The sequence below is a fragment of the Pyrus communis genome, chromosome 15, assembly GCF_041283825.1.
Source record: "Pyrus communis isolate YQ-2024b chromosome 15, ASM4128382v1, whole genome shotgun sequence".
NCBI classification, from domain to species: domain Eukaryota; kingdom Viridiplantae; phylum Streptophyta; class Magnoliopsida; order Rosales; family Rosaceae; genus Pyrus; species Pyrus communis.
Genome location: NC_142579.1, coordinates 38921307 through 38943649, shown reverse-complemented (window position 1 = coordinate 38943649; position 22343 = coordinate 38921307). Strand labels below are relative to the sequence as shown.

The window sequence follows — 22343 nt, the reverse complement described above, 5'->3', positions numbered from 1 at the left end:
AGAAGTTAAATGAGGTGTGTGGATAGCACACTCCTTTTTATTTAATGTTCTTTCGGGCGCACGCTGGTTTTAGGCAATGGGATCTTTTTTAATTGTTAATCTGAACTTTAAAATAGTAGGTTAGGACTTGACTCAGAAGTTGTTAGAGTAACATTGTCACGTATTGTTATTAATTTAATAATATTATTATTTATATACTTTTTTTTATCTTTTATGTGCTCTTGTTAATTTTTTGTTATTAATTTTCTTCAATTCATTCAATCCGATGGTCAAAAGTTGAGAATAGTGTGTGAGAAGTAAAAATGGGTGTGTGGATAACATTATTCTTAATTTAATTATTTTTGCAATATTATTTTTAGATGTGCAACACCTACATATTTTTTGGTAAGTGTAAAAGTATATTTTTAAAGTATCAATAACAGTTCTTAAAAACATACTAATATAACATATAAAATGGTAGTATCATATATCTCTATGACCGCCAAACTCAAAATATGTTGGATTTAAGTATGAAATTATGCGCACTTGGATCATCAAAGATTAGTTTTTTTTCATGTTCGTTCTTTGTTCCACAATATTTTATTGATTGTATAAGCGAGTTTAACTGTATGGTAATTTTAAGAGTCGAAAGATAGTTAATGCGATTTAAGCTTAAGAATTTATTTAAGGAGTTACATGTGGCGGCGAGTTGTGAGCTTAAGATTGCACGCCATGAGGTTGTGTGTAATTTGCGTCACCAAGAACAAAAGAGAGATACGAATGTGGAGAAGGAATATGAATCTTCGAAGAGACGTTATGCTGTTCCTTTCTTCAACACCGGTATGAAAAATTAGGTGTTTAGTTGACCAACCCATTAGAAATTCTGGATTCTATCAATTTTCTTGTCAATTACAAAATAATAATATATTTAGTAATTAATTAAATGAAGACATCGTTATTTTCAAAAAATAAAAATAAAAAAATTTGTCAAACCTATAAATTTGGCGATGAACTTTCGTATTATTTATGGCTGATGTTAATGTGAGAAAATAATTTATGACCATAAGAAAATTAATGATTTGATTTAATTTGACATCTTCTTTTCTCCCTTCTTTGTTAAAACGAATTAATTTCCCAATACTTAGCCACTCATTGAAGTTTTATTGGTTTCTAGGTGGATGTTACCTACGCTTGCTCCATTTTTTCTATTTTGCACTTCAAACTTTTTATAATGAGTAAAAAAAATTACACTTGTAAAGAGTGGAATGAGATTTTTGGAGTGATAATAACAGTTATATATATATATATATGTATATATATATATTAGAATTGATATTACTAATCTAAATTAAACTTTTGATAGAGGTAGAGTTTTAATCCGGAAGTTTTGAACTCAAATTATAGTGAATTGAAATAGAAAAAAGTTTTATCCACTAGAATGATTCACCTTTTGCTCGGTTAAATATAATGAAATTATGAAGAAGAAGGTTACCAATATGTAGTAATTGGTTTTCTAGTATGATTATTGGGTGGCTTAGCTAACTTTGAATCATTCAAAAGGGAAAAGGAGAATCACATTCCTTCATGCTTAGTAACTCCACTTTCTTTTTAAGTTAATCTTTCTCTTTTCTTTATGTCAATCTTAAGTAATTCTAAATCTTACCTTTTTAATGCAATGATATTAAAGCAAACCGACTCCCTTTCTTATTAGAATCTTAACTATTCCTCGATTGTACCCGCACCTGTATCTATCGTTTAGTGACGTGATTATCAATCATTATTCTTAAAGACTAATGTTAGGCAGATCAATTTTTTAGATCATATTTGCAAATCATGTAATGTGTCACGAATAAAAATTAAGAACGTTAATTAACACTTAAATAATAATCTAATTATTAACAACCACGTCATATAGTTTACAAAATATAGTTTAAATAGATGGTCTCCCTAGCATTATTCTTTAGGATAACATATGACGAAATCATTCATATGTTAATGATACAAGGGAGTTAAGCATAAAGACTTCGACTTTTAAAACAAACAAGTCTGCTGCAACCAACTTTTTATATAATCTCCAGGATGTTACTTGATTAATTAACAAAGTTAATATGCTATTTTCGGTTATTTAAATTATTAAAACCTTAATTTACACAGCCAAGGCATACTTAAAAAGGAAGAGGGAGGTATCTTACAAGACCTACCTTGCTTTTTCTCCCAGAATTGCATCTTATTTAAACTTGGACTTCACTGCCACTTTTATACCTAATTTAGAAGTTACTGCATTTCACTGGTGTAAATTCCAGTAACTGCTATTTTCAATTGACCTCTCTCCTTTGTCCAAGGAACTAGATCTATCACCCTTTCCTTTTTCCTCCTTTTATAATCCCTTCTCCAACACTCTATGTATGTGTTTGGATTTTTTTGTAAAAGAGACCAAATGTTGAGACCACACATATATGCAATATATATACATATGTGAGGCATGCATAAAAACATGATTAAGGATTAAGGACCACTTTTCGTGGTTGTATTCCAAGCTAATAACGTATTTGAGTGAAATAGTCAAAACATGTGAAAATTCGTAATTTATAAGAGAGATGTCATCGTGATATCACAACGGTTGATAAGTTTTCTTCCAAATTCATATAATTTTCCTTTAATGTCTTTTACGTTTGATAGGATGTTTCGTGCAGTTTTAAGTGTAGAGAGAAACTAAAAATGCAAAACAAAATAAATGTACAGGTAGAATGATGAGCAAGTAGTTGTGGGAAGCCATGCATTTATTTAGAGAGGAGAGGAAATAAATACTTGCCTAAATTCGATGAAGAAACAAAAGCTAAATCGGGTGCCCTCCATTCCATGTTGTTTTGTTGCTTAAGGACCATCCATGATTACTATTTTGTTGCCTAATCCACATCAAATCACTATTCTTTAAGGCCATCCCCACTTTCTCAACATAAAGAGGGCTAAACACTACATGATTTATGGTTATCGTCGACCATCTTTGAGAAGAAAAAAAGGCATCTTTTCTAGGCTGCTCCGTCCCCTCTGCCTCTATCTTTCCTCCACTTTGCTTTTTGTGCCTATGCCTTTTGAGGGTCCCACTTCTCTCCAAGCGAGTTGCACAAACAGATAAGAGAGACTTACATGCACCCGAGTGTATATTTTGTTGTTTTATATAACACTAATAACGTGATATGATCACATGATGGTTGTGTAGAAGCAATTTAGACAAATTAATTACATTCAAGAGATTCGCTAAACATGACATCGAAAGGTAAGTGATACATTGATAAAACCTCACTCGAGCACCAAATTTTGGGAGAAAATCATCATTTGGAAAATCAAAATGATTAACTAATTCGAGACTGAACCCCTAAGCTCTAAATGACAACCTAAAACAATTAATCATGTTATTAAATGAGATCAAAGTTGAAGAAAGTTGAATAGAAGTAAAATGTTCTAAACGCATTTGCCTTTAACTTTAAGAATGCGCAAAGCCGAACAGATAAAAAAAGAGCCACAATTATTCATTTTTTGGACTTCTACTCTTTTTTTTTTTTTGGAGTAAGCGCGATATTCAATGGACTTCTATTCAGGCTGGAATATATTTCAAGATTGGTCTACTAGTTAATTGCATGTTTGTAGTGCTTGGTTGGAATCTGTTGTGACCAAATAAAATGCATTTGAGTTTGAGTTCAGTTCTTTATTTGTTGTGTCAAAATATGAGATGGACAAAACTAGATATAATGGATTATGAATATATAATAAAGAGAAAGATCTAATCTATCCTTATACATGAATTACAAGTATTATCTTTCAAGTCTTTACCAATCTAATTTTATTCCTAAAGTTCAATTTCATTCAGTCCACCAAACGGATTCACTATATTGTTATGTGGATTTGGTTAAAGGACGAACCATATATGACAGGTCACATTATCCACGTGTGTTGATATTGTAAAGTGGCATTATATGGACTACAATCTGGCACCTGCTGGAGCCTCTATCATAACGTAAAAAGAGGATTTAGGACAAAAGATGGTGGTGCATTTGTTATTTAATTTCATATTTGCAAGATTGTTTTTTATTTATATCATCAATGTGGACAGTGATTGAATAACTTTTATCAAGTATCTAAAAATGATTAAGGGGTGCAAATTTATGACGGATTGATGCCAATTTTTTCATTATCAGCATGATGACATGACACAACCGTTTCTCGTTTTTGAACTTACATGGAACAAATTCATTGTCACGTAACGTTTTAATCTAGTAATACATTACGATGCATAGAGAAACTTGCACTTGACAATGTATTATTCAACACATGAAGATGAATTCATTATATATAAGTCCTTCTCGATTAAAGGAATCTGTCACAAACAACTAGCAACTAACGTACAAAAAACCTACTAATCTTGACCCACAATTCAGTCGCACAAAGGAAAAACAAAGAAACAATTTAGAAGGAACAAATTCCTCATTTAAAGAGACCTAACATCAATGGTTAACCAAACACTGCCATTATTTTGGAGATGCACCTACCATATGATACCGTACATACAAATTTATGCAACATAACATCAGAAACCTACCATAGGCGGATTAACGAAGTACGATATCGTCGATGAACGACAGTTTTCGGAGATCGAAAGCAAAATGACTTGGGAACTACTACTTAATCCACATCATATAATTGATTAAAGTAATTAAATGTGATTAGGTTAGGTAAACCTTCCTTCCAAAACATGAGTTACATACACACAAAGTGATAATTTTTCATGGTCCCCTTAGCTTTAATCAAGAGGATGCTTCTATCTTTAATCTTTCAACTCCCAAAGCCATAAAAAAAAAAAAAAAAAAAAAAAAAAAAAGTGTGGCAGCAGGGACAGAAATGGCTGAGGATTATTTTGCCTAACTGTTATTATTATGACCTCAATATTTTTGCAACGTGCCTGCCAATTTAACACACACATAATTCTCACCCAAATTATGTTTAAATTTTCAGCCTAATTCTTATCATTAGATAATTAATGACCCTAATTATCATTACAAGGACTAATCATTCTGTTAATTCAATCAGGGAAAAGTGAAGGTAGGAAGAAAAAATGAGTTCAACCCCACAGAAAAAAAAGAGAAAAGTACAGACGGACCCTCAAAAAGCTTGAGAGAAAAGGTCGGGGGCCCCTATGTGTATTCTATTTTCAATTAAGAGAATTTTCCTTGCAACCTTTGTCTATTTGTTTGTGCTCATTACGTGATCAGAACGATAATTACAGAATATGTATCATTTAAGATAAAATTTGACAAGAAAGATAAATAAAACGAAGTATACAACTGTTTACAACGATAAATACAACGAAATATACAACTGGATAAAAGGCTATACCTAAGAATCTCCGGTTTTGCTAACCGTAAATTAAAATGATATTATCATAATGTCAACCCTTTTACAAGAATACCTTGATCTTGAGTTCTTAAATAACTATCACACTTTACTCAACCAGCCCCACTCATATTATACAAAATTGTAAATAAAAGTTTTAGGAATGTGAAATCGTTAAAAAAGTTGGGCTCTAAAGCATGTTCCTATGTATAAAATTGCAACAAAATCAAGTCAAGTTTGCAAGCTCTAGGTTGGTCGAACGAATAACTCTTTTTTATATGTCGTTCATTTTGATACAACCGACATTTTAAATTGCCATTTGATAATCATTTTGTTTTTATTTTTCAATTTTTGTTTTCACCTTTTTTAAAACTAAAATTTTGTTTGGTTACTAAAAACTGTTTTCTTGAATTTTCATAATTTGGCCTTGAGCTTTCACATTTTTTATTTTAGTTTTCATTTTTAATTTGCAAAACTGAAAGTAGTTATCAAACAAGATTTCTATTTTTATTTATACACAAAAAAAATAAAAGCTGAAAACGAAATGGTTATCAAACGACTCCTAAATTCATCTAAACCACGAAGAGTGATTCTATCTTAAGCGCAAAGTGAAAGACACATTGCTCTAGCCAAGGCTAAGTTGAAGTGTGCATTTTTATGTGTAGTTCAGAGATAAGGTTAAAGAAATCAAACCCCACAAAGTGGTCGACTTGCATAAGAATAAGCGGCCAATTATTGTTGTTACAAGACACACAAGTAGTCTGAAAAGTGCATGAGCGTTGTACACATAATAATATGCATGGAAGGTTGTTAAAACAACTACCCAGTTGCAATTAACATCAAGATTCTAGTAATTAAGGGAGCAGGTCTAAAGCTGGCTAAGGAGTACCGCCGGGATTGGGACGAGCAGGAGGCGAAGGCTTTGGAATGTACGGGATTATAGGTGCGCCGTGCTCGATTGGACCAGGTTTGATGGAAGCTTTCGAACTCGGAGAAGGATCAATGGGTTGATAGTCATCCAGATTCACATTGCCAGCAGTACCACTCTCCTGTACTTTCAGAAACAAAGACAAATCCCAACATCACGAAGAAATCGTATTAGTAAGATGATTAAACGGGCAACAATTTGTAATTCTGACAAATGTTGGCCTCTGAGCTAGCTTGTGAATAGTGTTTGACATGAGGACTTCCGTGCAACGGGGATGTTAGTATGAACACATTACACATTACACAATGATATCCTCGTTGCACGTAAATTTCTTTTATTTGACTTTCGAATTGAGGGCGGTACGTGTTTTCTTTTTCTTTTTTTTCAAAAAGTTTGTGCATGTACCTTGAGCTTTCTGTTTCTAACAATCATTTTTGGTCCATCAGCATGGTGGTTGAAGATACTATCTGTAACAACATCAAGGAGATTGTGGTTTGATTCAAGATAAGCAAGATTACTGATGCATGCATACACAAGTTACAACCTCAAATGAGTGAGTAAACCAACTAAATTCCAAAAGCCAAAAGCCACTTTCGTTAAAAGAATAAGCAAATTCAACCCCATAAAAAACCAGACAAATCAAGGGAAACAAAGAAAGATTAAAACCTTACCAGGAAATAAGGAGCTATTTCTGCTGCTAGAGACACCGAGGAAGAAGACTAAAACTGTTGCGAGCACAAAAGGCAAAACCCAAATTCCAGAAGACTTCATAGTGTAAACTGTAAAGAAACAGCACCAAAATCACACCAAAAAACCCAAAGCACAATCTCCTCCAGAAGACACCCTAGGCTTTTAAAGCAAGTAAAATCAACGCATGAGAAATTTGGCAGCAGCGGAGTCCCTTCCCAGCTGGAAAGAGAATCGCACTCACCGAACCGGCCTTCCGTCACGCCAAAGATTTTAAGAGGAGAACGAAGTCCACTACCAGGAATTCCGGGGCTAAGAAGAAGAACCCATGCTTGCTTTTTGTACAAAATTTTATTGCTTTTTTTATTTGGGGGTTGTTTCGTGGTGGTGAGTGAGTGATAAAAGAAAGCATGTGGGTGTCATTTACTGCGTTTTCTTTTGTAATACATGCAGGAGGAGAGGTAGCAGAGCATTTAAGAGCTTCATTTACTGTGTTTGCAGAAAGCGAAAGGAAACAGTGTCGGGTGGGGGAATGAAAAGGCTTCAGTGTTCATAGGGTTGCCGTGGAAGGTGAGCTTTTTGGGCACGTCTGCCGCATTTGGCAGAGCGCCATTTACACAGTAAAAAAAAAAAGAAGTACTGTTTACTTTTAACGAAAAATCATATTTATACATTTTTCTGTTACTATTCTTTGTACTTTTAAAAATGACTTTTCATTAAAATAAATTTTTTTTTTAACCTTTCGTTAGTTTTTCTTAAAAATAACCCTTAAAACAATTATATACTTGTGATACATTTGGTAATGAAAGGTTAGCATCAAGGGGGTGTAGCTCATATGGTAGAGCGCTCGCTTCGCATGCGAGAGGCACGGGGTTCGATTCCCCGCACCTCCATCTTTTCGTTTTTTTTCTTTTTTTTTTTCTTTTTGATTCGGTTTTGTGTTTCTAATAAGAAAGCCAAACATTGCTCACTCCTAATGTTAATCGATTTTTTAATGTTATTTCATTATAATGATATATTTAGGCAGTGAGATATTCGAGCTAAATCATAATGGATGTTGATAATAAATAGTTACAAACTCGATATTTACAATAGTCAAATCTTAAGACAAACAAATGGATGGCTAAATGTTGATCGTCATCATTACCGTCGAAGCACTGCATTGACCCCTAACGAAATACCACATTGATACATCTTTTGCATTAATCAAAGATGATGTGCGGACGCCCATCATCACCATGAATTGACCATCGTATGGGCGTAACCTTGCACATTACACATCTTGTTTTAAATTCTTCACCAAGAAAATGAGACAACAGAGTATGGACTCAAACCAACATTTATCATTCGCTATTCTATTACCATCAAATCTAATGGGATAAAACCACTCCAACCCACTGGATAACAAAATTCAAATGCATCAAATAGTTTCAACAATGGCTCCGTCAACAACTAATTGTCAAACTTTATACTACATTATGGTCTTATATAAGAAAATGAAAAGGAACAGCAACAATGAAAACAATCCCACGCTCCATACTTCAGACGACTTGATGGCCGATCTGAATCGGGTGGTCTCTCCAATTAGCGGTACTGCAATGAAGATACAACACAGCATAAGTACGCGTCCAAATTCAAGACACGGACACACATACACAAATTTATAACAAGTAAGGTAGCTGTATAGAAGGATGGATAATCCTAATTATCCAAATCTCAGACATCCAAGGAAGATAAAGCAGCATTAGCTCTCAAGCCTTGCAAAAGGCGAAAGCTCTTAGGCGGCCACTGCGAATGTTCTTGAGAAACAAGCCTTATATATTTAGTCATCATTGGTAGTTGTAAGATCACAGCTTGATTTACAACATTCCGTAACAAAACCCAAGTGAAATGATTTCAAAAGATCAACAAACAGAACGCACTAGGGAAATTTTGGCAAAAATAACCTATTCCATTGAACAATGTCAGCAAGACACAAAAACAAAAACAGCTGACAACGTGAAAGTATAGGGTGATACGAGAAAGCCATAATATTCAAGAGTGATACTGGAAAGCAGATGGAACATGTTTTTAAAGTTATGAAAATGTCTGTCAAAGCAAGGAAAGCGTTTCCTATGTACCATAAGGAAAAACTAAAATAGTTGACACAAGTGAATGTAGCTTATGATAATGTTATGCGCTGATGGGAACAACTAATCAGCACGAGACCGTCAATAAGCACATGCATGAAGATCTGATACATGCTTAACATATTGAATCAACAAAACATTCGCTTAAAGAACAACTAAAAAGACAAGTTGGCACACGTAGATGTAGCTTATGATTTGCTGATGGAGAACCAATCTGCACGAGATCGTCAATCAGCACATAAATCTATAAAATTAAATTAAATTAAATAAAAAACTCATGCAGAGCACTTTCCCATGCCTCAATCACGTATATACTCACTCAAATAACGACACTAACTATCCATAAGTACAACAAGAGTCATTTCAAACATGCATCTATAGAAGAAATACAGAAGTACTTTCATCCAGGGATGCATATGTGGACATAAAAGTATGTTCAACGCACCATGTATATCCTCATGTCTAGTCAAAGGGTAAGCAGGGGTAGCTCAAACTACCATCCTAGTAATGAAATATTTAATCGGAAAAAAGACTGTGTTTGAGTAATGTGAAATGTTTGCCAAAGAGTGGATAGCTTTTCCTTGCAATAATAAGGAATAACTTGAAAGACAAGGTGGCAACAATAACTGTAGCTTATGAATTTGTTGTGTGCTAATGGAGGAAAATCTAATCAGCACAAGACCGTCCATAAGCACTGAAAAAACTAACGTAATATTAAGGAAAAAAAATGTGTGTATTTGTGATAAGTAACAGTTACCACATTCATAGTGCATATGTATTAACATCCATTGAAGAAAATATCATCCAGGGACTTATGTTTTACATAAAATTGGATTTCTATAATAGAATACACACAAAATGCGTCAAAGATTTAATGACACCAAAAACCTTGTCTGAACCCAAATCTTTTTTTTATTGTAAGGTGCTTAGGATATATATGGTAGAACTTGATAATCATATAATCAAACATAATGCAAAAGCAGGAGAACAGGAATACTGTTGGGAGGATTGTCGGGTTATGGATGATCACATCTCAATCAACTCAAAACTGATTTTCTTGGACCTAGAGATCTTTGACATGGACTCCATGATTTGGATTTAGTGTCTAAACTCCACACATGCAATATACCACTATATGTATATGTACATATGTGTGTGTACTCTGTGTGTGCGTGTGCGTGTGCGTGCGTGTATCTATTACTAGCTTTTTAGCAAGTATTCTGCTCCACAGTTAATCAAGCGAGACATGTAATTACTCACACATACACCACACGTACACTACATATGTTTTATCCACGTGTAATTCAAAATGTGAACCTAAAAACCTGTTGGTGATATATGACAAATATACGTGTTATATCGGAGATATACAGGTGATAACATATCCCGCTCCATGAACAGTGGAGCAAATCCCCTTCAAAAGGAGGTACAATATATCAATAGTTGTACAGGAAAACCCCAATGCAGGTAGACATAGACTCATTAACTGTATACTGTAGTAGTTTGGATTACTCTTATTTAAACAGCTAGCACTGCCGCAAAGGCAGAAGCCCTATACAATCAAAACAGAAACAAAAACAAAAAAAATGACTAAATAAATTGAATTCATACCTTGATGAAGCCAATCTCCTTGGCATTGCTGCGGAAGCACTGCCTGCAGCACATCAGAGCATACTTCCGGATCAACCCATGAGGGTTTCCACACACTCGGCTGTTCAAATTAACAAACAAGTTTTCCATATCACACACATTGTCCACCAAATACACTTACAAACCCAAAAATAAAATAAATCATAAAAACACTTAAAGGATTCTTGAGAGTGATTAAGCAAAAACAAACTCAAAATCTCTGGTAATTTGTAACCATAAACAATGGCATAACCAAGCTATAATTTCTACGAAGTAAATTTTCTTACATAAGCTAAATCTCGAGCAAGGAAATGGCAATTAATTGCACATTATCGGTAAAATAATTAAGAAAAAATAAGTGAGATTTGGGGATGAAGAATCATACCAAGTGCGGGAACCGGGGCCGTAGTTCTTGGGGTGAGAGTTCCATACGTTCGAGTGTCCCATCTTTGAATCTCGCTAGGGTTTTCTGCGTCGCCTCTGCAGCTGCCGGGATATGATGGCTACCTAAAACCCTAATCTTGTGACTCGCATTTGCTAAACGTTGTTATTTATACAGCACTAGGCGCAAAACGCGGCGTTTTATACATTCTTGCCGCCTCCTTGTAACGTGGCGCTTCATCCTCCAACCGGCACGTGATGTTCCATTTTTCATTTTTTATCATTTTTCATGGATTGGGTATTTGAGTAATTTCCAACCAGGCCTTCAATTGGGCTTATTCAACAAGAAATCCTTGCCCGATTGAGTAGTCCGGCACTGTTGGCCCAGTAATTGCCCGACTGTTTCTATGGGCTGAAGCAAAGTTTTTGGTCTTCTAGGCAGTAATTGCACAATTGCTTTGGCAATTTGGGCGCCAATTGTAAGGTGGAACTGCGTTTTTTTTTTTTTTTTTTTTTTTTGGGGATCAACAATATTATCTTAGAGAAAGAGGTGGACTTAGCCTTACAATAGACGATATTATCTTAGAGAGAGAGAGGTGGAATTAGCCTTATAATGGACGATCAATAATGTGGTTTAAATTTTCCTTTAGCGAGAATCGAACCTAAGACTTCTCACTTATAAGTGAAGATGAATATCATTAGACCGTAATACTAAGTGGCTAAGTGGAACTGCTCTTAGTTTGACACAATCCTTTGAGGCTTAGTTTCAATTCAATCCATATTTCATGCTTGGATTAGGCCTAAATAAGGAGAAATTCTTAAGTTTAGGATGCTCGCTCATGGCACATTACACTAGATAAACTCCTTTATTATCCTCCACCAAAATGCGTACGTCCCAAGTGTGCGTATAAAGTGAACATCTAACATGACACTTGCGGTATGACACAAGAATCTATGCTAAAATTCACTTTTTAATTTTGATTTACCTGTTTAAAACAAGATCCTCTCATTTTCAGTTAATCCGTCACTTTAAAAATCTTACAGACAATCTACCGGCCTCCTTCAAATATGCTCTTATTATTCTAATCGTTGCCTTCATTGCTTTGCACTTCTTTTATATAAATGCATGACACCTTTCAACTAGCATGATAATTGGTACCACTAAAAACTTGTAGACAAATATAACAGTCCAACACAATATACACAAACATACAATCAAGTTAAGTTTATTTAATAACAAGAAGAGAGAGTACATATATGAACCGTTGATATCTACAAAACACAGACCGGCGCCCGACCACTGACGTCATTGGAAGAAGACGAAACAGACACCAAAATATAACTTCCACCATAATTTCCAGAAAACGATTTGTGAGCTGAAACATGGTAGAATATTGACATATATATGATCCAAAAACACATCAGAAATCAGAAGGCACGGCAAACGGATGGAGCTCGTTTAATCCAATCGAGCAAATTGGAAAAACGTTTCTTCTTGGGCGTCTCTCCTCCTCCTCCTCCTCCCAATTGAATGGTCTCTGATCTGTCGTTAGGGTTGAGCATCCTCCACATCACATGCACGTCCTCGTACTCGCATGTTCTTATATCGTGTCTTAGCTTCGGTAGCCCTGTTCAAAATTCAAATCAATCTCAATTTCCACAAATGTAATCATCGAATTAATTATAATTATGCGAGATAAAGATTCTTTATGCATGACGTATGTTCTTTCTTAATTAAGAAACGCCTCGAAAAACATCGATTATAAGAAGAAATGAGGTTTTCTCAACGAAAGATGAAATGAAATCCAAATTACAAACCCGATTTGTGGATGCCGAGGTGGGTTGCGACCCGGCTCCAGATTTTCCGCATCGGGAACTTCATCTCCCGCCACCACGCCATTAGACGACTGAACGAATAATCCTAATCAGATCAACAGTATCGATAATTTTCACCACGTACTTAGGCTGACGATTAAATTTATAATTAAAGCAACTAATCACCTTATCTTCTGATTAACTCACCTTAATTTCCGACCTCTCTCCCCTCGGAGAGAAGCTTCTTGGATTCTTCAACTGCCTGCGCCTCCTATCAACGATTTTCTGATCGCCTTGTTTCTCTTCAACGTCCTCAGCTATAACCGCTTGTTTTGGCGCTCACCTAACTCAACCGTCGCGATTATGTATTCGCCAAATGTCGGTTTTTCCGTTGGGCCGTTGTCCTTTTCTGCGTCACGCTGATTGCGACGTTGATTTTCGTGGTGAAGTTTTATTGGTGGGTTAGGTTTTAGAATCGTAAGCCCATGTCATGGTAATTTTGTTCTTACGTTGTCTCTTGCCTATCTGTTTTACGTGGACTAGGTTTCAAGGGCCGTGAACTTTATCATGTTTGAAAGGCCCAAAAGTCAAACATGAATTGCCAGTGGTAAATAAGTTACAGTTAACCCATGGTAATTAAAAGTCCGGATACAGGTAACGTCTTCCCGGGAAGCATCTGCCGCGCTGATGAACCAGTCCGTCTGAACATCGAGCTTCGAGCGTAATGACAAATGAAATAAAGGAGGGCGAGAGAGAGAGGGCAATGTCCAGAGCTCGCGTTTACACAGACGTCAACGTTCAGCGCCCAAGAGATTACTGGGATTACGAATCTCACACGCTTCAATGGGGGTAATAATCTAATCTAATTGCAACAACTTTTGCAATTTAACACTAAATTAATTATTTTTAATCTTTAATTAGACATGATTATGTTAATCAGGAATGTTAGGGCTCTTAGATTATAGGTTGAGAGAAAAATCCCAATTTAAAGGGAAAATAAAAATGTTGTTTGTTCTATGTTTGCTGCATTGTTGCTACTGAAATTTCCGCGTCATTGAACTTCATTTGATAGCGAAAGTTGTTGTAGAATTACTCATGCCAGGGACCCGCTTGGGACATTCGAGCGCAAAAGAACTTTTGGTTGTCTGAAAATGCTTTTTTAGTGATTTAAAAAGCAATGCTCTTTGGATAAGTGATTTTAAAGATTATTTCTACTAATTTTCAGCATGATATTTCGAAGGTGCAATTTCCCAATTCTTATTTCTTGTTTGTTTTTCATATGCTCAGTGCACAAGATGACTATGAGGTTGTTCGGAAGGTTGGAAGAGGAAAATACAGTGAGGTCTTTGAAGGTGTGAATGTCACCAACAATGAAAAATGTGTTATCAAGATCCTTAAACCCGTCAAGAAAAAGAAGGTGCGCGAATTCTTAAGTTGAACTTGTACTTTAGGATAAACATTGCCCTACCTTTGAGTGATTTTCAGTCTTTCCGTTTTGTTTCGTTGGGGGTTTCTTCCCCAGTGGATATGCTCAAGTTGTTTTGTTCTGTATTTCCTTATCTAATTTAACTGAGATACAATAATTTGTTGGTATTCATGCAGATTAAAAGGGAGATAAAGATACTGCAGAATCTTTGTGGTGGTACAAATATTGTGAAGCTGCTTGATATTGTTAGAGATGAACATTCAAAAACTCCTAGCTTGATCTTTGAATATGTGAACAGTAAAGATTTCAAAGTGTTGTACCCCACACTGACGGATTATGACATTCGCTACTATATATATGAACTTCTAAAGGTTTTGTCATTTGATCCTTTTGCTAAACAATTAATTTTCTAACCACTTCGGTACACATGCTTTTGCTGGCAGCAATCCGTCTTTTATTTGTGTGAAAGAATGTCATGATTCTGACTTGTCCTGGTTTAGCTGCTGCAAACTTAGCTAATCAAAAGCTAGTCTCCTAATTGCAGGCATTGGATTACTGCCATTCGCAGGGCATAATGCATCGAGATGTCAAGCCTCAAAATGTTATGATCGATCATGAGCTCCGAAAACTTCGCTTGATTGATTGGGGTCTCGCTGAATTCTACCATCCTGGCAAAGAGTACCATGTCCGAGTAGCTTCAAGGTAGAATCTCTTTGATCGTTTAACTTTGGTATTGGATTATTACTTTTCTTCTAGATTCTTGAAAGACATATCTTTTCATTCTTTTGTTTCCTCTACAAGTAAGAGTGTAGAACTTGGGTTGGATCAACCCAAGATTTGGACAACTTGGGCAAAAGTCTTTCATAAGTTGAGTAAACATGGACATAATTTCTTTAACTTGAATGATAGTCAGAGGGACTGAGATAAACCAAGGATTGTGAAGAAGATGATGCCTTGTGCAGTTATTGCTCGAATAGTTATCAAACACAACTTGCAGCGAGACTAAAGTTTATTACCAACAGATTCGATGGTGTCTGATGGCAAAAGGGTTTATAGTTAATTTAATGCCAACTTACATTGTCAACGTACGAATTCTCTGTTTGCTTTGCGTAAAGTTTATAAATTTGAATGCTGTTTTATCAGGCACTATAAGGGCCCTGAACTCCTTGTGGATTTGCAAGATTATGACTATTCGTTAGACTTGTGGAGCCTTGGATGTATGTTTGCAGGAATGGTGAGGGTTTACGCTTCCCTGTTGTTACTGTGTATTCAGGTTTTCTCTAGATGCTACATTTTGTTGATCATGACGGAAACAAAGGGTTCTCTTTCCTTGCAGATCTTTCGCAAGGAACAATTCTTCTATGGTCGTGACAATCAGGACCAGCTAGCGAAAATTGCTAAGGTATTTTTGGTTTCATACTTGGCTCGAAGATCTTAGTATAGTCAATCCATAACCTATATGTCTTAGCACTTCAATTCACCAAAACTAATTTAAAAGTCGCCTCAAGATTGTTTAGTTTTCCATTTTGTCTGTAAGTTGACATACATTTACTGTTATATACTTGCAGCACTGGGGTTTCACAAACCGTCAGAAAGCATAGCATTAGAGTGTCCATATTCGTATAACTTGTTATCTTATGTAGATGAAATCTTCTTCAGGTTCTTGGAACAGACGAATTAAAAGCATATTTGAATAAATATAACCTTGTGCTTGATCCTCAGCTCGAGGCTCTTGTTGGAAGGTATACTTCTCATTCAATGATTAATCATTATGGTTGAAAGAAAAGGCATCGCTTTGTCTATCTTTTCGTCAGATGATGTTAAACATCGCGGTTGTATCACCAAATGTATACAGTAAAAAGAATTTCTCATCTTTTTATTTTTTCTGATGTCGCCTTCTTTTCGTGGATAAACAAATACTTCAAGGAGTCAAATGAACAAAAAACAGTTGTCTCTGCCATACTCACACAACATTCTTCCTTCTTTTTTATTCTGATTTAGGCATAATAAGACGCCATGGTCAAGATTTATTAATGCAGGAAATCAGCATCTGGTTTCTCCAGAGGTATTGTTCTTTTGGGTTTTTTTTTTTCCTTCTTCGTCTTCTTTTGCTTACTAGTGATTATTTGGTCCTTTTTTTCGTGATGTCCAGGCCATTGATTTTCTAGATAAGCTTCTTCGATATGATCATCAAGAAAGGCTTACAGCAAGAGAAGCAATGGTATATTATTTAAGATTAACTGCTGTTTCATTTCATTCCTTTTTGTTTTCCTTCATGCGAGTTTAACATATGTCTATATGTCTTGTTCAGATACATAATGTTAAGTAGTTTAATTCCATATTATGTTCAACCGTTAAGCACAAAACAAAATTGTCACCGTCGGGTACCTTCAAATTTTGCACATGCTCAGTGTCTATCGTCATACTTGAAAAATAATAGGTTCACGTATTCAATGTTTCAGGATCATGCATGCTTCTCCCAAGTGAGAAGTGCAGAAAATAGCTGGATACGGACACAGTAACACCAGACTCCAACTAAATCCTTTGGTAAAAAAACTTTTATCCGCTGTCTTTCCGTGTAGCCTGTGAATGATCACTGAAGGAAAATATTTACCTAACTTAGGTTGTTCATTACATTCATTATTTGAAATTTTAATGACGATATTCTTCTTTTACGAGCACATAATTGTGATGTTCACTCAAAACCTGTTTTCTTTGGTTTGCATATTTTAGATTTCGGATTATGTTGGTCCATATGCATGCTAAAACAACAATCGAAATTCCAGAAACAATCTTCAATCAATCAACAAACAAGCCCTTTTATAACATATTCCCCAAATAGTTTTCAGCTAATTAACATCCAAGAGTCTAGAAAGGATCTTTATGCAGAACCTCCACATTGAACTACACACACATTTCTACAATTTATTCTTCTCGGGTCAAGAACTTTTCATTATTGAAGATGAGGGAAACATGTGTACACATCAGATTTGGGATGTTTTGCTTCTGCATGCTCCCTGCACTTCACCTCGCTCGTGGTGCAAATAAACACTTGCATACACACCTTGCACTGCAATCATAAGTCAGTACCTCGCGTCAGAAACAACGTAAATCCTCAAACTAGAATGAAATTTCGGTGCCAATTAGCTTCATTTACTTGAACTATCATTGATTTCTTGTTTGATTCAAGCTGGCTGCCTGCGTGTCAAGAGATACACAAATCGGTTACTAACTCATATATTCCCTCTTTCTGAAGCTATATTTCAGTTTTGTGGCCTAGAATATGGGTTAGAGAACAGAAAGAAATCGAATTCTAAGATGAATTCATCACAACTTCACCTCTCTTGATTCATATAAATGGACCATATATTCACAATTTAGTTTCTGAACAAACCCCAACTAAGAAGATGGGAAGGATGATGAGTACCTTTGGCAGCATTTTTTTGCTTCTCCATGTTCCTCTGGCGAGCCATCTTCGACTTCTGTCCGTTGCCTCCTCCCATGGCTTCTCCTTCTTCTTCTTGGTCTCTGAATGATTCTAGGACAGGATTAAAGCTGCTGCTAGAATAAGAATAATGTTTTTAGTTTTAAGAATGGCCAAGAAGTTGAGATGATGAAAGGGACACATAAAGATCACTTTCATTAATTAGGTGTTGTTGGAGCCAGAAAAGAAACCACATATATCCAAGGCCTACCAAGAAACTTCCCCTCAGCCTTTAGGTCAGCTTAGTCCGTTCGCACTGAGGACTTACCTACGTTCTTGGAATGCCCACGTCCTAAAAAATAATATAATGTCATGTGTTTTTAAATTTTTACTGCTACGTTCTTAAAAACAATAAAAATGCTATGTGTTTTTAACCTTTTTATTAATATTATATTATTAATTTGAGATGTTACAATAACATCTTTAAGTGTAAGAAAGTTTTTGTTCACGCTGCGCCGACCAAACAATTTGTTTTCACCATAATCTTTAAAATGTTTCATTTAGAATCTCTTGACAAATGAATTCACCCTATCGTCTTTTTTTAGTTCAATTCACCCTATCGTTTGCCTGTAAAAAAACAATCGAATTCATACCACACGTAGTGCTATGCCACTGATGATGTATACTTGTACAGTTGGAGCTCACAACAAATTGCAGTGCCTATGTATACTTGTAGATAGATACACCGTTAGAGGTTTTAATGTGTCTGTAACACAAGTTGGTATGTTATACTTTATTATACAAGTGGAGAAATTTTTTTTCTTTGTGTGTCCGTATTCTAGGCACGCTGAAAAATCTCTCCTATATACGATAGGTTCCATGCTACCCAAGAGAGAGAATGAACTATAAATCGCTCAAGCATCCATTCAAGAGAAAGAAGGAACAATAAGTCTCTCCTATATATGGTAGGTCCCATGCCACGCAAGAGAGAGAAGGAATGATAAATTACTCAAGCATCCATTAAAGAGAGAAGGAACGATAAATCTCTCCTATATATGGTAGGTCCCATGCCACTCAAGAGAGAGAAGGAACGCAAAATCGCTCAAGCATCCATTGTAACCTCACCTCAACCATGCACATTAAATATTTTATTGCGGGTGCCCCTGCATACTCCATATATCACCATCATCACCATCACAAGCACAAACATCACCACTCATTGCCACAAGTAACATATATTTACACATAAATTAACCTTCATTTAACTAAATGAATACCTATTGACCATCTCGTCGGACACAACCCAATTTTTGGCACTTGATCACCAATTAACAAATCCTAACTCATCACTTCACAGCTTGACCCGATAGAACCCATCTCTTAGCCAGACTTTGCTCTCTCAAAAGAAGGCCCAAGTTATAAAGCCCAAGAGAGCCCCACCTTAATGATCCGATAGGCCGATTCCTTGAGTCCCAAAAGTAAAGTCGAAAAAAGTGAGAAAGACCCTGATTCTTTGAGTGAGTGGGTGCCCTCCCCCTCCTATAGGTCGAAATCCTAAGTCCACCAAGCTGACCACGACCTGTGCCGAAGATAAAAAGGCGCAGCAACAATTCACATGACTCCACCAACTGTTATTCAAACCTCCAAATACCCACCGATCGCTCAGCGCCACCGTCCCACATGCATGGGGTAGGATAAGAACGAAAACGCATCGCTAAAAAGACAAATTTGACCTCCCAAAAAGCTTAAGCTCTGCGAGAGTTTTTTTTCTTTATTTTTTATTTTTGTCAAACAATATAAATACGCATATTAAAACGTTATGGTATCTTATAGTTTTAATTTTAATTAATTTTATATTTTTTAATAATAAACAAAATTGTTATTGGTATTTGGCATTCTAAGCTTTCTATATTAAAAAAAACAAAAACACTTTTAAGAAGTGCATTTGAAATTTAAGAATGCTAATAATAATTCTCTAAATTTTTTTATGAATATGTTGTCTATATCAACAATACTATTAGTTACATGATTTTTGATGCCGTATTAATACATTTGTTAACGTCTTAGCAAACTGACAAAACAATTAATCTAAATTTTTTTTCTTACTTCACAAGAAAGACGTGTATAAGATACGAATATCAAAACAACTATATATCAAACCAATTATTAACTAAATAAGAAAGTTATAACTCGTATTATTGGTCCGAAGCGGTGCAGAGTCGTTAGAAGTAGCTTCACAAGGACTGTAAATGCATGGACAATTTGACCACGTCCAATAGGTAACGGAAACGTGTCCGTCAGAAAAAGTGAGGCGGGGGCAAAGCAGCGAAGAAAGCAATAATAAAACATCAGAATATGCTTCGCTCTGCTCTGCAAATATCCCTTTCCCTTTGCTCACCTATGAGTCCATGACTTATTACTATTAATTAACTTTTTAAAACTCATCGCCCAATCGCTTTTAATCTCCCTTTGTTTTCATCCTTCGATTTCAATTCGCTGTTTGCAGAATTTTGGACTCTAGTAATTAATCACCATGGAGCTCGTCCAGGACCTGTTTCTGACGGCGTCGCTGGCTCTGATCCTCTCGTTCCTCGTCGCCAAGCTCGTCGCCATGGCGGTTGCTGGCCGGGAATCTGAGGCGGAGTTCGGGGAGGGTGGGGATGCTGGCGGTGAAAGAGTTGGTGCGGAGGAGGTCAGCTTCGAACAGAGGAGGCTGAAAGTGGAAGGTGCTTTTCGCTGTCAGAGTCAGAGGAGCGTGGACTTTGTTGGAGAATTGAATGTCGTTCGATTCGAAGGGGAAACGGTTCATCGGGCTGAGGAGATTGCAGAGCCACTGCAGGATCGTCGAAAAGGCCGCGGATTGCCAGAGGAGGTGTTGGAGGAAGATTCGGTGGAGGTTAGATTGCCGGAGAAGTCGTCAGGGGCGGTTGGATTACCGGAGAAGTCGTCAGCAGCGGTTGGATTGCCTGAGAAGTCATCAGCGGCGGTTGAATTGCCGGAGAAGTCGTCAGCAGCGGTTGGATTGCCGGAGAAGTCGTCAGCAGCGGTTGGATCGCGGGAGAAGTCGTCGGATGGCGGGGACAAGCTGTCGGTAGAGAAAGCGATAGAGTTTGATCGCGGAAGCTCGGATAATAGCGAAGTGGAAGAAATTGGCGCGAAATCAGCAGGAAACGAAGTCGTTGCCGAACAATCGGAGGAGGTTAGGGTTGCGGATTCCGATGAAGCTGAGGAGAAGACACACGTGGCGGCCAGTGAGTTTAAATCGGGAAATTTCAGCGACGAGGATGATTGGGAAGGGATTGAGAAGAGTGAGCTGGATGACGAATATGCTGCGGCGGTGAGATCTGAGGGACACGATTGATCGGTTGGCGAATGTCGGTGGCCATGTATGTGCAGGTATCCAACGGCTCTCAACCGTTGAGAGTGTGGCAAGTGGTACTAGACTTTCTATTATCTCTCCCCCTCTGTTAATATAATTAATTTGTGTAGCTGTCCATATCTTTGTACTTGTTTTCACTTGTCTCAATGCTGGAAGATTAATGGAAATACAACCAAGATATCTAAAACACCGTTATCAACAACAACAATGACTTATCGCACTAATTAGGGGCGGAAATTCCGAAAAACAAGGATAAAATGGCAATGTGTGTGAAATGAAATATGAGAGCGTATTCATGTTGTTGTTTCTTATATTGTTGGTGATCTGCGTGACGAAATTAGTCTTACTAGCAACACACATTTCATTTGCATTGTTTCTGAAGACACATTTTTCTGTTTTTACTGTCTTGACTGATAATCCCGTTGTTATGGTTTAGATTGATTTATTCAAATGTTACTTGGGCTTGGATTGTTTAGACTTTGTAGTTTGCCATATGCTTTAAAATGCTCCAGCTAATTGCTTCTTAATATCGTTCGGATTTATCCCTTGTCTTGCTTTTCTTATCTTGTAGTTCCTAGTTCTTCATGAGTCACGCGGACTTAGCATCATTCGTACATTCGATGATAAGGAATCTTAGCATCCATTGTAGCTTTATGAACTCAACGTTACATTGAAATGACAGCATTGTTCTGCATCTTGATCTTCCTAACCGCAGGTGCTATTCTCAAAACATTTGTTGTTTCTTCCCTTCCATATACACCACCATACACGCAAGGGAGTCGTTTGCCAATAGTCCGAGAACTGCATACTGACTCTTTAACCCCTCCAATATTCTATTTGACTCCTTAACCCCTCCAAGAACAGGGTCATTTCTTAGTTCCCAGTACATATTATGTTATGCATGGATGAGATTTGTCTCTGTTACTTGGCACTGTCATTTCCTTGCGGTTGAAGTTAAATTATTGACATGTATACTTTTTACAACATTTTTAGTTGATTTTTTTTTCTTCTGCAATTTAGGCTTCGAATTATGTCATTGCTGTTGTTGGTCACACAATTGGTGGCATGTAAATTTCGTTTTTGTGCAGTCAGCATAGTTTATTCAAGTTCTGAACTGTGAGGTGTGTAGCATCTGTTCTTCCTGCCCTTCATCTTTCTCTGTTTAAGTGGAACAACAC

General features: G+C 36.4%; 5 protein-coding genes and 2 non-coding genes across 7 annotated transcripts; 3 read left to right on the top strand and 4 right to left on the bottom strand.

Annotated features, from left to right (window-relative positions):
• Positions 1 to 6045: 6045 nt before the first annotated feature.
• On the bottom strand, positions 6046 to 7493 carry LOC137728807 (uncharacterized). The gene is made up of 4 exons (XM_068467582.2): positions 7227 to 7493; positions 6967 to 7074; positions 6701 to 6762; positions 6046 to 6416 (listed from the first exon to the last, which is right to left on the bottom strand). The coding sequence occupies exons 2-4, from the start codon at positions 7064 to 7066 to the stop codon at positions 6246 to 6248; spliced, it is 333 nt and encodes a 110-aa protein (XP_068323683.1). The 5' UTR covers positions 7067 to 7074; positions 7227 to 7493; the 3' UTR covers positions 6046 to 6245.
• Positions 7494 to 7802: 309 nt separating this feature from the next.
• Positions 7803 to 7875, top strand: TRNAA-CGC (transfer RNA alanine (anticodon CGC)). The gene has a single exon. It is a non-coding gene; the product is annotated as a tRNA-Ala (tRNA).
• Positions 7876 to 8433: 558 nt separating this feature from the next.
• LOC137707861 (small ribosomal subunit protein uS14z/uS14y/uS14x) lies at positions 8434 to 11286 on the bottom strand. Its single transcript, XM_068446795.2, has 3 exons — positions 11126 to 11286; positions 10723 to 10822; positions 8434 to 8575 (listed from the first exon to the last, which is right to left on the bottom strand). Exons 1-3 carry the CDS (start codon positions 11185 to 11187, stop codon positions 8567 to 8569), a joined length of 171 nt encoding a protein of 56 aa, XP_068302896.1. The 5' UTR covers positions 11188 to 11286; the 3' UTR covers positions 8434 to 8566.
• Positions 8695 to 8820, bottom strand: LOC137720517 (small nucleolar RNA SNORD14). Its single transcript, XR_011066531.1, has one exon. It is a non-coding gene; the product is annotated as a small nucleolar RNA SNORD14 (small nucleolar RNA).
• A 2188-nt stretch (positions 11287 to 13474) lies between the features above and the next one.
• LOC137713887 (casein kinase II subunit alpha-2) lies at positions 13475 to 17048 on the top strand. The gene is made up of 10 exons (XM_068453240.2): positions 13475 to 13785; positions 14224 to 14353; positions 14539 to 14733; positions 14907 to 15064; positions 15506 to 15596; positions 15699 to 15764; positions 16022 to 16104; positions 16364 to 16427; positions 16515 to 16583; positions 16825 to 17048. Exons 1-10 carry the CDS (start codon positions 13661 to 13663, stop codon positions 16882 to 16884), a joined length of 1041 nt encoding a protein of 346 aa, XP_068309341.1. The 5' UTR covers positions 13475 to 13660; the 3' UTR covers positions 16885 to 17048.
• Positions 17049 to 17161: 113 nt separating this feature from the next.
• LOC137720037 (uncharacterized protein At2g23090) lies at positions 17162 to 18018 on the bottom strand. The gene is made up of 3 exons (XM_068459038.2): positions 17790 to 18018; positions 17520 to 17560; positions 17162 to 17432 (listed from the first exon to the last, which is right to left on the bottom strand). Exons 1-3 carry the CDS (start codon positions 17863 to 17865, stop codon positions 17316 to 17318), a joined length of 234 nt encoding a protein of 77 aa, XP_068315139.1. The 5' UTR covers positions 17866 to 18018; the 3' UTR covers positions 17162 to 17315.
• Positions 18019 to 19997: 1979 nt separating this feature from the next.
• LOC137740728 (uncharacterized) lies at positions 19998 to 21352 on the top strand. Its single transcript, XM_068480550.2, has one exon. The coding sequence runs from the start codon at positions 20320 to 20322 to the stop codon at positions 21145 to 21147; it is 828 nt and encodes a 275-aa protein (XP_068336651.1). The 5' UTR covers positions 19998 to 20319; the 3' UTR covers positions 21148 to 21352.
• Positions 21353 to 22343: the final 991 nt, after the last annotated feature.

Bases quoted from the DNA above. Each gene is read 5' to 3' on its own strand.
- LOC137728807 (XM_068467582.2), bottom strand. From the start codon at position 7,066: ATGAAGTCTTCTGGAATTTGGGTTTTGCCTTTTGTGCTCGCAACAGTT. The intron at 6,763-6,966 runs GTAAGGTTTTAA...ATGTTGTTACAG, and splicing joins AAATAGCTCCTTATTTCCTG to ATAGTATCTTCAACCACCAT. The intron at 6,417-6,700 runs GTACATGCACAA...CTGAAAGTACAG, and splicing joins TTAGAAACAGAAAGCTCAAG to GAGAGTGGTACTGCTGGCAA.
- LOC137707861 (XM_068446795.2), bottom strand. From the start codon at position 11,187: ATGGGACACTCGAACGTATGGAACTCTCACCCCAAGAACTACGGCCCC. The intron at 10,823-11,125 runs GTATGATTCTTC...TAATTTGAACAG, and splicing joins GGCCCCGGTTCCCGCACTTG to CCGAGTGTGTGGAAACCCTC.
- LOC137713887 (XM_068453240.2), top strand. From the start codon at position 13,661: ATGACAAATGAAATAAAGGAGGGCGAGAGAGAGAGGGCAATGTCCAGA. The intron at 13,786-14,223 runs GTAATAATCTAA...TCATATGCTCAG, and splicing joins TCTCACACGCTTCAATGGGG to TGCACAAGATGACTATGAGG. The intron at 16,105-16,363 runs GTATACTTCTCA...ATTCTGATTTAG, and splicing joins CTCGAGGCTCTTGTTGGAAG to GCATAATAAGACGCCATGGT.
- LOC137720037 (XM_068459038.2), bottom strand. From the start codon at position 17,865: ATGGGAGGAGGCAACGGACAGAAGTCGAAGATGGCTCGCCAGAGGAAC. The intron at 17,561-17,789 runs GTACTCATCATC...CTTGACACGCAG, and splicing joins GCAAAAAAATGCTGCCAAAG to GCAGCCAGCTTGAATCAAAC. The intron at 17,433-17,519 runs GTAAATGAAGCT...TTATGATTGCAG, and splicing joins AGAAATCAATGATAGTTCAA to TGCAAGGTGTGTATGCAAGT.
- LOC137740728 (XM_068480550.2), top strand. From the start codon at position 20,320: ATGGAGCTCGTCCAGGACCTGTTTCTGACGGCGTCGCTGGCTCTGATC.